Consider the following 12,042-nt stretch of genomic DNA (forward strand, 5'->3'; position numbering starts at 1 on the left):
TAAACTCATCATCATCATCGCCTGTCGTCTCATCTGGGACATAGGCCACAAACAAAGTCTCTCCAGGCGTCTCGGTCCTTGGCCAGTCTTTCCAACTGTCCCCAATTGTGACCACTGCTGAATATTAATTAAGGCGCGCAGACATTGGTTACGTTCATTAAGTATCCGCCCACGATATTTAATTAATATTCATGAGCGAATCTTTTGTCATAGCAAGATTCCCGTAAACACGCCCATGCCTTGGATTTAGGAGCCGTTTTCGGAAATGTTTCCCACACGAACTTCTGTAATCGTCATCGTCACATTTAAACTTTTCATCTGAAGTTTCCAGCTCTGATTTATTCAGTTGTTGGTGTTTCTCTCTAAAGATATTTGACGACTGAGGTTCGTGTTTGATGTACTTTCACTTTGACGAGAGCTGACAGAGTTCATAGCCGTAGTTTATAATGTATATATTTACACGTTTGTCTTCCGGTTTATCTTATTAATGTGAGGTAATCATGTGTTTAATGTAATTACGAGGTTGTAATAACATTATCATCTCTACAGTAGACCGCAGTATGTACTGAAGTGAAGCTTTTATCTTTGTACAGAGTCAGAATGATGAACTGCGGTCTCGTGACTGAGCAAAAACAGCCAGGTATAAACTCACCAGTTAACTTACTGTCTGTCACTAAAGCTGTTTATTTGACAGACAGACAGACTGATTGATGTTGTGTTTGTTTTCTTGTTAGTTCCTCTGAAGAGCATCAGTGTTGAGGTGCAGGTGAAGAGTCATGTAGCCACAGTCACCTCCACTCTGCAGTATGTGAATGAGGAAGAGCGCCACCTGGAGGCCTTGTTTGTGTTTCCTCTGCCTGCTGATGCTGCTGTCTGTCACTTCAGTGCCAAGATCGGAGATCAGGAGATTGTAGCAGAGGTTCAAGAGAGACAAACTGTGAGTCCAAATGCAAACAGGAAAAGACACTGCAGAATCACTTAAACATAATTTGCATTTATTTCCTCATATTTAAATTCTCTCCCTTTGTGTGTGTTGCAGGCGAGGGATCGGTATGATGATGCTGTGAGTTTGGGTCAGCAGGCGTTTCTGTTGGAAGAGAGTGAAGAAAGTTCTGATGTGTTCAGTCTGAGTGTTGGGTGTCTGTCACCGGGTCAGAACGCTGACATCACCATCACATACATCACTGAACTCTCTGTGCAGGCCGACCACTCGCTGCGCTTCTGTCTGCCTGCTGTACTCAACCCCAGATACACACCAGCAGGTACTGCACTTCAACAGCTGGCAACACTTTACAGTAATTCCGCACCTTTACAGTAACACACAAGATTTTCAGCAACACACTAGATTTACAGTAATACCACACATTTACCGTAACACACAAGATTTACAGTAATACCGCACATGTACAGTAACACACAAGATTTACAGTAACACATAAGATTAACAGTAAAACCACACATTTATAGTAACACACAAGATTTACAGCGACACACTAGATTTACAGTAATACCACACATTTACAGTAACACACTAGATTTACAGTAATGCTGCACTTTTTCAGTAACACACAAGATTTACAGTAATACCACACATTTACCATAACACACAAGATTTACGGTAATACCGCACATGTACAGTAACACACAAGATTTACAGTAATACCGCACATTTACAGTAACACACAAGATTTACAGTAATACCGCACATGTACAATAACACACAAGATTTACAGTAACACATAAGATTAACAGTTAAACCACACATTTACAATAACACACAAGATTTACAGCGACACACTAGATTTACATTCATAGACCCTTTTACAGCTCACGTGATCAAATAGCCTGCGCGCGCATTTGGGCAACGGAAGTGGTGTTATTCCCCATTGGTTCTAACGTGGTAGCAACTCAGAAAGTTTATTAAAACGGTTTCCCAGCATCAAATTGTCTGGTTGTTGCGTTTGGTTGCACAAATATAATATACTAATATACGTATATATGTATCTGGCAACTTTATTTTTGGCCATCTGCTAACGTCTTCTATCCACTCCCCTATAGTACACGGATCTGGTAGCTGTGTTGAAAATGTTCATAAAGTCAACTTTTTTAAAATAACTTACTGTTTGTGTTGCTTCACTTTTGATTCTTACGATACTTCCGTTGCCTAAATGCGCGCGCATACGCTGCCACGTCATCATTGTGTACAAACAGTAAAAGGGTCTATACCACACATTTACAGTAACACACAAGATTTACAGTAATACCACAAATTTACAGTAATAAGTGAGATTAAAGATTGTTTTTCTAACACACTCTCTGTCCTCAGGTTCAGATGCTGGAATAGTTTCAGAGATTTCGTCATGTGTCTCTGTTCCCTACACTTTGACTCTTAGTGTTCATGTGAGCTCTCCAAACCCCATCTCCAAACTAGAGTCCAACTGTACTCTGGATCCTCTTGTGTTCCTCAACTCTGATCACACTCAGGCAACGGTACTGTGGGCTTAATACAGTTTATACTTGTGTGTTTTTACAGAGATAATGTTGTTTATTAAAGGCTTTCTTTATTTGTGTTGCAGGTGAATCTGAGTTCTGGTCACAAGTTTGATAAAGATGTTGAGTTGTTTCTGTACTATCAGAATACCCATCAGCCCACTGCTATAGTGGAGGCAGGAGTGACCACTGCAAAACCAGGTACAGACTACAGTACATCAATCTGATAGAAACTCAAAAAAAAATTGTATACCTTAAGAACATAATACAATCATTTTTTAGATCTTCACATCAGTCATTGATCTCTTTCTCGGTTTCAGGTTCTCTGATGAGTGACCCAGTGGTGATGATAAGTTTGTACCCAGAATTCCCAGAGGAAGTGATGTCATCATTAGCAACTCAAGGCGAGTTTATTTTTGTGATTGACAGATCAGGCAGTATGCGCTGTATGATGCATAATGGGGAAGGAGCACAGATGCGTATAGAAAGTGCAAAGGTACAAACGAGTTTAAACATTTTAAATTTTAAAAATGTGTTTAAAAAAGACATTTAAATCCCCGTACACATCTGTCTGTCTGCAGGAAACTCTGCTGTTACTGTTGAAGAGTCTGCCCATGGGCTGTTACTTTAATATCTATGGATTTGGCTCTCATTTTGAGTCCTTCTTCCCGTTAGTGACTAGAATCTAAATCATCTATAGTTGTTATTTTGTTGTATTCATCATATGAGAGGATTTTAATGTTTGTGTCATTGCAGTCAGAGTGTTTTGTACAATCAGGACACAATGGATCAGGCACTGAAAAAAGTCAATGAAATGACAGCAAACATGGGCGGCACAGAGATTTTACAGCCCCTAAAACAAATCCACAGTCAACCCTGTTACCCTGAACACCCCAGACAGGTGCATCACCTCAAAATACATCAATTCATACACGAAAACAAACCTGAAGCGTTTAAAAAAACTGGAGTTTTCCAAATTTGTCAGGCTTTTCATCTTTCAGATGGTTAAGTGTCATTTGTAAGATGTTTTCTCTGTGCAGCTGTTTGTCTTCACTGATGGAGAGGTGGGGAACACTAAAGAGGTTCTGGATCTTGTGAGACTTCATGCGAAATCTCACAGGTACATTTCTCTTTATTTCCCAGTAAATTACTGAAGATTTGATTAATGAAATGAGCTGCTGTGTTTGAGTTGTTTTCATATCTTCAGGTGTTTCTCATTCGGGATTGGTGAGGGTGCAAGTACCGCCCTCATCACAGGAATGGCCAAAGCGGGATCTGGACACGCCCAGTTCATCACAGGCACAGACCGCATGCAACCCAAAGTGAGACTATGGATGAGTTTTAGTTTGAAACCAGAGAGGGTTTGAATCTGTATGACATTGTTTTATTTCTCTTCAAATGTTATCAGGTGATGGAGTCTCTCAGGTTTGCTCTTCAGCCTGCAGTGAACAAGATCTCCGTGAAGTGGAAAGTACCAGATGGCATTACTGTTGATACGCTGTCTACACCCATCAATGTGCTCTTTCAAGGTCAAAGGTCACTCATTTATGCCCAACTTAAAGGACAGGTGAGAACTTGAGGTTTGTGATTTTATTTTCTGTTCATGGGTTTGTACAGGACTGTTTCACACTGGAGATAAATTGTTTTCATTTCTGTGTGATAGAGTTCAGAAAGCTCTGAAGGATCAGTGATAGTTCAATACAACCTGAAAGACCAACCAGTGACAAACCAGCTTCACTTCTGCCTTAAACCAACTGAGGACACTGGGTAAACCATTCTCTGCATGCATGTGAAAAATTTGGGCATTCAGATTGCCTGTTTTTGCCTGTTTTGTAAGGCAGCGAGTCTTATTACAATAATTCCGCTCCTTAATCTGCACTATCCAACCACAGCACTGCCATTTAGTGCAGAGAGAGAGATAAATAATTGACAGCACAATTGAGTTTTAATTTCAACAAATCACCATCTAAGAGTGTAGTTTTTATATTTCATCACCATTTTTCAGAAAATTATAACGTAGTGAGAGTCAGTTTCTGAAATGTCATGGGACACAGGTGGGACCAATTTGTTATTACATATTTAGAGAACTTATACCTTTTCTTAAACCTAAAAACAAACTATATATGACTGGAAAGCTCTAAAAATGTAGTTTTCATATATCATAAACAATATTGTTTTATTAATAAGGCTGGGATGTAATTTGATATCTGCTTTGCAGATCTGCTTGTTCACATCACTCCAAACACGTTTAAATGTAAAAATATTTTGACTTTATTCTCAGTATATATTGACTATTCTTAAAATATTATGACTTTATTCTCGTTATATATTGACTTTATTCTTGAAATTGTACGACTTTATTGTCGTTATATATTGACTTTATTCTTGAAATTGTACGACTTTATTCTCGTTATATATTGACTTTATTCTCAAAATTGTACGACTTTATTCTCGTTATATATTGAATTCTTGAAATTTAACGACTTTATTCTCGTTATATATATTGACTTTATTCTCAAAGTTTTACGACTTTATTCTCGTTATATATTTACTTTATTCTCAAAATTGTATGACCTTATTTTTGTTATATATTGAATTAATTCTTGAAATTTTACGACTTTATTCTCGTTATATATTGTCTTTATTCTTGAAATTGTACGACTTTATTGTCGTTATATATTGACTTTATTCTTGAAATTGTACGACTTTATTCTCGTTATATATTGAATTAATTCTTGAAATTTTACGACTTTATTCTCGTTATATATTGAATTAATTCTTGAAATTTTACGACTTTATTCTCGTTATATATATTCACTTTATTTTCAAAGTTTTACGACTTTATTCTCGTTATATATAGACTTTATTCTCAAAATTGTACGACTTTATTCTCTTTATATATTGAATTCTTGAAATTTAACGACTTTATTCTCGTTATATATATTGACTTTATTCTCAAAGTTTTACGACTTTATTCTCGTTATATATTTACTTTATTCTCAAAATTGTATGACCTTATTCTTGTTATATATTGAATTAATTCTTGAAATTTTACGACTTTATTCTCGTTATATATTGACTTTATTCTTGAAATTGTACGACTTTATTGTCGTTATATATTGACTTTATTTTCAGTTTTACAAATTTATTCTCGTTATATATTGACTTTATTCTCAAGGTTTTAAGACTTTATTCTCGTTATATATTGACTTTATTCTTGAAATTGTACGACTTTATTGTCGTTATATATTGACTTTATTTTCAGTTTTACAAATTTATTCTCGTTATATATTGACTTTATTCTCAAGGTTTTATGACTTTATTCTCATTATATATTGACTTTATTCTCGTTATATATTGAATTAATTCTTGAAATTTTACGAATTTATTCTTGTTATATATTGACTTTATTCTCAAGGTTTTATGACTTTATTCTCATTATATATTGACTTAATTTTCAAAGTTTTACGACTTTAATCTTGTTATATATTGAATTAATTCTTGAAATTTTACGACTTTATTCTTGTTATATATTTACTTTATTCTCAAAATTGTATGACCTTATTTTTGTTATATATTTACTTTATTCTCAAAATTGTATGACCTTATTCTTGTTATATATTGAATTAATTCTTGAAATTTTACGACTTTATTCTCGTTATATATTGACTTTATTTTTGAAATTGTACGACTTTATTGTCGTTATATATTTACTTTATTTTCAGTTTTACAAATTTATTCTCGTTATATATTGACTTTATTCTCAAAATTGTACGACTTTATTCTCGTTATATTTTGACTTAATTTTCAAAGTTTTACGACTTTAATTTGTTGTGACCTACAAATTTAAACATGTTACAATACATTATCTGTGGGGCATTTTGAGCTAAAACTTCACATACGCACTCTGAGGACACCAAAGACTTATTTTACCCCTTAAAAAAATCTCATAGATTTTTAAAATTTTCGTCAGATTTCTTACATTTTTGTCAATGTTTCTGCAGGTTGTCCATCCATCGACTGGTGGCCCGGTCTCTGATCCGCTGTCTGGAGCAGGAGGAGAGGACAGGAGGTGTAGATGTGGAGGATATCAAGAGGAGGATGGTGGAGATCAGTGTTGAAGCAGGAGTGAGCAGTGTTCATACAGCCTTCATTGCCATTAATAAACACAACAGAGAGGTTGTGAAAGGACCTCTGATACAGAGAAGAGTACCAACACAAGGTTTGTCATCTCATTGTTTGTTTCTGGATCTGTGCAGGAAATATATTTGCATTTATATCCAAATTTTAATTTTGAAGTTGCTTGTCTTGTCATTGACCGAAAAGTTCACAGAAATATCAAGATTTTCTCATAGGATATTATTTAATATAACTCCAATTGTGTTCATTTTATGAAAGAATGTCTGTAATGTTAAAGAGTAAAATTTGAGAGAATTTCTGTGAACGTTTCCTTAAAGATGGTATTTGTTTCATCATGTTGTTCACCATATTGATATGTCTAACCAAAAATTGTTTTGGGGTGGCAGATGGCTGGTGCTGGGCCACCATCGTTTTGTAAGACAAATAATAATTTTTCTCTTACCTTATATATGTTTTGTGAGTGTTTTAGTTTAAATTATAATTTGGGTTTGGATCTGTTTCCTAATATATAAAAAAAGTGTATTTTTAGTTATAAATATTTGTATGTTGTGTTATGCTATTGCTGAGGGATGAAGTGTCAATCCTTAAAATTAAAATTTTCTTTGATGGTGTAGATTTGATATGTTTACATTAAGATGTGATACTTATTTCTGTTTTAGTTATGCGTCGAACTACCGGTATGTACAGTAAGTCCTCTTGCACTCTGTGTATTACATCTCTCACTGTCTGACAACATATAATAGGCCACAATTTATTCATTTTATAGAGAAACATAATAATTTACATTACTATAGCTTTGAGCAACACATGCATCCTTTTAGAAGTATTAGGGTTTATTTGGTTAAAGGGACACTCCACTTTTTTTTTAAATATGCTAATTTTCCAGCTCCCATAGAGTTAAACACTTGATTCTTACGGTTTTGGAATCCATTCCGCTGATCTCTAGGTCTGGCGTTAGCACTTTTAGCATAGCTTAGCACAATCCATTGAATCTAATAAAACATATTAGCATTGGGCAAAAGAATAACTAAAGAGCAGTACGTAATATCATTACGCCTGCTGCAGCCATGTTACGGCAGCAAAGTCACTGATTATTACGCAGGAATGAGAGTATAGTTCCTAGCCATATCTGCCTAGAAAACCACAACTTTTAATTTTCTGTCGGTCTTGGTACACAATGTAACTACAGAAGAGTCTATCTTAAAATAGGAAAAATATTCAAACTCTTTGGTTATTTTTGAGTGCGATGCTTAATGGTCTAATCGGATTCAATGGATTGTGCTAAGCTATGCTAAAAGTGCTAGCGCCAGACCCAGAGATCAGCTGAATGGATTTCAAAAATGTGTAAATCTGCATGTGTAAATCTCTAAAATCAAACTTTTGAATTAGATTGGGTACATTTGATATGTTGTTCACATTTTTAAGATGTGTAATATTATTGTTTTTTAGTGTCAAGAATTAGAAGGTCCTGTTCTTCAAGTAAGTTATCTGGCACTCTTCATATAGATATCTCTCATAATCTCACAACATATACTGTAACAGACCGCAAGTCATCAATTTCAAAATGAAACCTAATTATTTACAATATTGCAGATGTATCCCTTCAAAAATATTGGTGTTTATTTGGTTCACTGCAACCCAGACAGCAGACGACTCTGGGCCGGATCTGCACCGAAGTTTGGGCGGATCCGGACCCAAGCTGTTAAACTAAATCCTGGACAATTCTGTCAAAAAACATTTTACCATTATAATATGTGAAATTAAATGCTGTGAGCAACCAGCATGCTGTAAGTCCTCTTTGTATACAGATCATATAATAGACCACATGGCATTCATTTCAAAAGGACACTTTTGAAAATAATTTAGATTTTTTTATTTATTTACTCTAAGCATAATTGTTATATTTATTGATTTGTAAATATTTATGTTACTTTGACTATATGTATTTTTTTGCATGTGTTTTCTCTGCTATGGTGTGTCATTCTTCAAAGCTTTGTACTTTTTTCTCCAGATTCTGCTCGATATGAATCTGCTAAATCACCGGATATTAAAAATAGTTTTGTGGGATTAGGGGCAGATTCCAATTCACCACAATGGGGTACATAGTCCAGTGTATATTGAAAGTATTTGACCTTCTAAAATCCTTAAATCAGTGGTTCTTAAACTGGGCCCTGGGGGCCGCAAGATGGTGCCAGGGGGGCCCCAGTTTTATGACATTTTATAAAATACATTCATTTATCATGAATTCTGTGTAATTAAACCTAAAAAAAATAAGGCTACTAACCAACAGCACTACTTTGTATAACTTAATGTTTTGTTTAATTAAAATGTTACATTTGAGTTCATATTTTTTTTTGTCAGAAACACAAGGGGACCGCACGCGGAAAAAGTTTGAGAACCACTGCCTTAAATGACCAAAATTTTGCATTTTTTTTCTTGCATGTATTTTGTCTGCTAATATTTGATGGAGCTTGGTTCATACCTTTGGATACATTATGTATATTTTTTCCAGATTTTGCTCGATCTGAATCTGCTGCACAAGCCCTGCCTGAATTACCGGGTATTGACGATTATTCTCAGATATTCGAAGCAAAGTATAGATCCAAGAGAAAGGCAGATTCTGATTTACCACAATGGGGTACGTAGACCAGTGTATATTGAAAGTATTTGACTGTTTATCCTAAAATTAGCAGAATTTAGTGTTTTAATGACGATTAATCCAATGTGATGACAAATCTCGGGGATCTCACACATGTAAGTTACAATGAAGTGGCATAAAATTCACGGTTATGTACAATTGTGTACACAAGCACACATTCAGATAATCTTAGCATGCAAAATTTATTTTTGTCTCTTTAATATTTGTAGTTGCATGAAAATGCAGTGCAGTTCATTACTCTGCAAATTTCCGCTGAATATATGATTTTCCATCTGTGTGTTTAGAAGAACCTGATCTCCATAAGGATCCTTTACTTCAGCTGATTTCTCTTCAAAAAGCTTCAGGCTGCTGGGAACTGAACGCTGCTTTGGCGCAAGTGTTTGGAAAGACTGAAGATGAGCTGACCAATCAGAAACCAGCACAGGTGTGACATATGATTCAACATGATGAAATAATGAAAGATGATAATAAATGCATGTGTACAGTGTGTGTATTTGTGTTTACAGGTGGATGGGTCAGTGTGGGCCACTCTTCTGTCTCTCATCTGGTTATACGGCTATAAAATACAGCAACAGATTGAGTGGCAGTTTGTGGCCATGAAGGCGGCGTCATGGATCGGCTCTCAGAACGGTGAGATCTCCAAACCAGACGACATTCATCAGCAGATAAAGAGACGTTTGGTCAAGTATTAAACTACAGTGATGTGTGTGTTTGTGTTTGTTTCAGTGGTCAGTCTGTCTCAGTGTGTGTGTGATGGGAATCATCTACTGGGATGTCAGGTGAAAGAAGAGACTTTGGGAATCTGAAGACTTCAGTGTTTCTACTTCCTGTGATGTCAGGAGGCCAAAGATCCCTTATGAATATTAAGTTTATTTACAGTATTAGCTGTTTGTGTTTTTGCTTTTCAGATAAACATGTTTTAGACCAATTCCTGTTTTTCTTGTCTAGCAGTCTTTATAGCATGCATCTTAAAATATATCAGTGTCATTGTTTTGTCTCAAGATGGACACCAATAGTGTCTTTGGAAGGCTTGTTTTTAAAAACCACTTTTAGAGTCTAATGAGACTTCTTACTTTAAGACATATTTAACTTTTGAAATGAAAATTAACAAATCTGAAAACCTTTATGTAAAACTGTTTGTTATATTTTAAATGTTTTTAATTAAAAATGATGTACCTTAAAACGATCCATGAGGTGAAGTCATTAATGGTTTATTGTATAGTCTATTCATACAACAGAAATGTTTTTAATATTACTCGCCAGCTTATAAAAAAGAATGAATTCGATAAAGGAATTCATGTTTTGTCTTAAATGGTTGACACCTGACTTTGTTTTTTATTATATACTATATATATATATATATATATATATATATATATATATATATATATATATATATATATATATATATATATATATATATATATATATATATATATATATATATATATATATATATATATACTAAGTGTAATATTAAGTACCATCTTCTAAAATGTTTTTTTAATATCTATAGACCAATTTAGAGTAGACGTCACAGGTACGTCACTGCAAGCTGCGCGCGCAATGCGGTTGCAGAAAAACAGTGGAAATGAATTAGACACGAGTGAAAAGAGCAAGATTACTCACTAGAAAATGTCCTGTTGTGCTGTTAAGTGTCAGAATAATAATGCCAAAAGAGATGGCTTTCATTTTTATAGAATACCATCGTCGAAGACATCATTTGAAGTTTATGATTACAATAAGCCCTTAAACGGACAGAATGGAGCAAGGAAAATCTTTTAATAATTGGAATAGAAAATAAGTAGAGAAGATGTCCGGTGTTCTGTCGAAGTCTGTTCCCTCCATGTGTTTCTTATAGCGTTTTTATCACGTTACAATTATAATTTATTTAGAATAAATGTTTTTTTTATACTGAAAAAGCAATAATATCACAAATTTTTTTATATTTCATAATTTTTTCGTTTTCTATTATTTCTTTTTATTTCCTTATATCTTAGCTTATGTCTTCCTGTTTGTTCTAAAATTATTATGTTTACATACTTAATAAATATATAAATATAGCACACACACACACACACACACACATGATATAAAGTGTTATTAATATATAAACAGGCCTTTTTAATGTATGTTTAAACATAATACTTTTATAATAGTTTTAGAACAAACACGTAAGATAAATATAAGGAAGAAATAATAGAAAACAGGAAATGTATAAAATATTTAATAAACGCTATTATATATAATACATGATAGTATTGCTTTTATATGTACTTTAGCGATTCAGACTGTAAAAATAATTGATTTAGCAAAAAAGAACAATACATATACATTACATACATGCATATCAGTAGCCAAGCCATTTAAACTTTTTATCTATCTAAAAAATAAACGTAACGTGATTAAAACGCTATAAGAAACATTGCACTAAAGGGAAACATAGGGGAATCAGACTTCGACAGAACACCGGATCCATAAAAATCACGGTTTAATGCTAAAACACTTCACAAACCTACTGCTGAGCAGTCACTTTCTGCAACCAGTTTGGCTCCGCCCACAAAAAAAACGTCATCTCTGTTTGCAAACACGAAATTGGTCTATATATCATCTATATATGTGTTATTAATTTATTAGTTTAATGAGTATTTGAAACTGCTGAATATTAATTAGGGAGCGCTGATATTGGTTACGTTCATTAAGGATCCGCATACGGTATTTAATTAATATTCATGAGCGAATCTTTCGTCATA

At 34.2% G+C, this 12,042-nt stretch overlaps 1 protein-coding gene across 1 annotated transcript; it reads left to right on the top strand.

Moving 5' to 3' along the window:
• The first annotated feature begins 218 nt into the window (after positions 1-218).
• LOC135768273 (von Willebrand factor A domain-containing protein 5A-like) lies at positions 219-10,475 on the top strand. Its single transcript, XM_065277516.2, has 21 exons — positions 219-384; positions 594-640; positions 735-937; positions 1,040-1,262; positions 2,327-2,490; positions 2,577-2,691; positions 2,811-2,986; positions 3,072-3,160; positions 3,247-3,391; positions 3,531-3,610; positions 3,698-3,812; positions 3,899-4,057; positions 4,154-4,257; positions 6,495-6,712; positions 7,290-7,316; positions 8,080-8,109; positions 8,642-8,728; positions 9,143-9,268; positions 9,574-9,713; positions 9,796-9,919; positions 10,016-10,475. The coding sequence occupies exons 2-21, from the start codon at positions 601-603 to the stop codon at positions 10,093-10,095; spliced, it is 2,445 nt and encodes an 814-aa protein (XP_065133588.1). The 5' UTR covers positions 219-384; positions 594-600; the 3' UTR covers positions 10,096-10,475.
• The last annotated feature ends 1,567 nt before the right edge of the window (positions 10,476-12,042 follow it).

Source organism: Paramisgurnus dabryanus, chromosome 23, assembly GCF_030506205.2.
Source record: "Paramisgurnus dabryanus chromosome 23, PD_genome_1.1, whole genome shotgun sequence".
In the NCBI taxonomy this organism is placed as follows: Eukaryota; Metazoa; Chordata; class Actinopteri; order Cypriniformes; family Cobitidae; genus Paramisgurnus; species Paramisgurnus dabryanus.

Bases quoted from the DNA above. Each gene is read 5' to 3' on its own strand.
- LOC135768273 (XM_065277516.2), top strand. From the start codon at position 601: ATGATGAACTGCGGTCTCGTGACTGAGCAAAAACAGCCAG. The intron at 2,987-3,071 runs GTACAAACGAGT...GTCTGTCTGCAG, and splicing joins TGCGTATAGAAAGTGCAAAG to GAAACTCTGCTGTTACTGTT. The intron at 9,269-9,573 runs GTACGTAGACCA...CTGTGTGTTTAG, and splicing joins TTCTGATTTACCACAATGGG to AAGAACCTGATCTCCATAAG.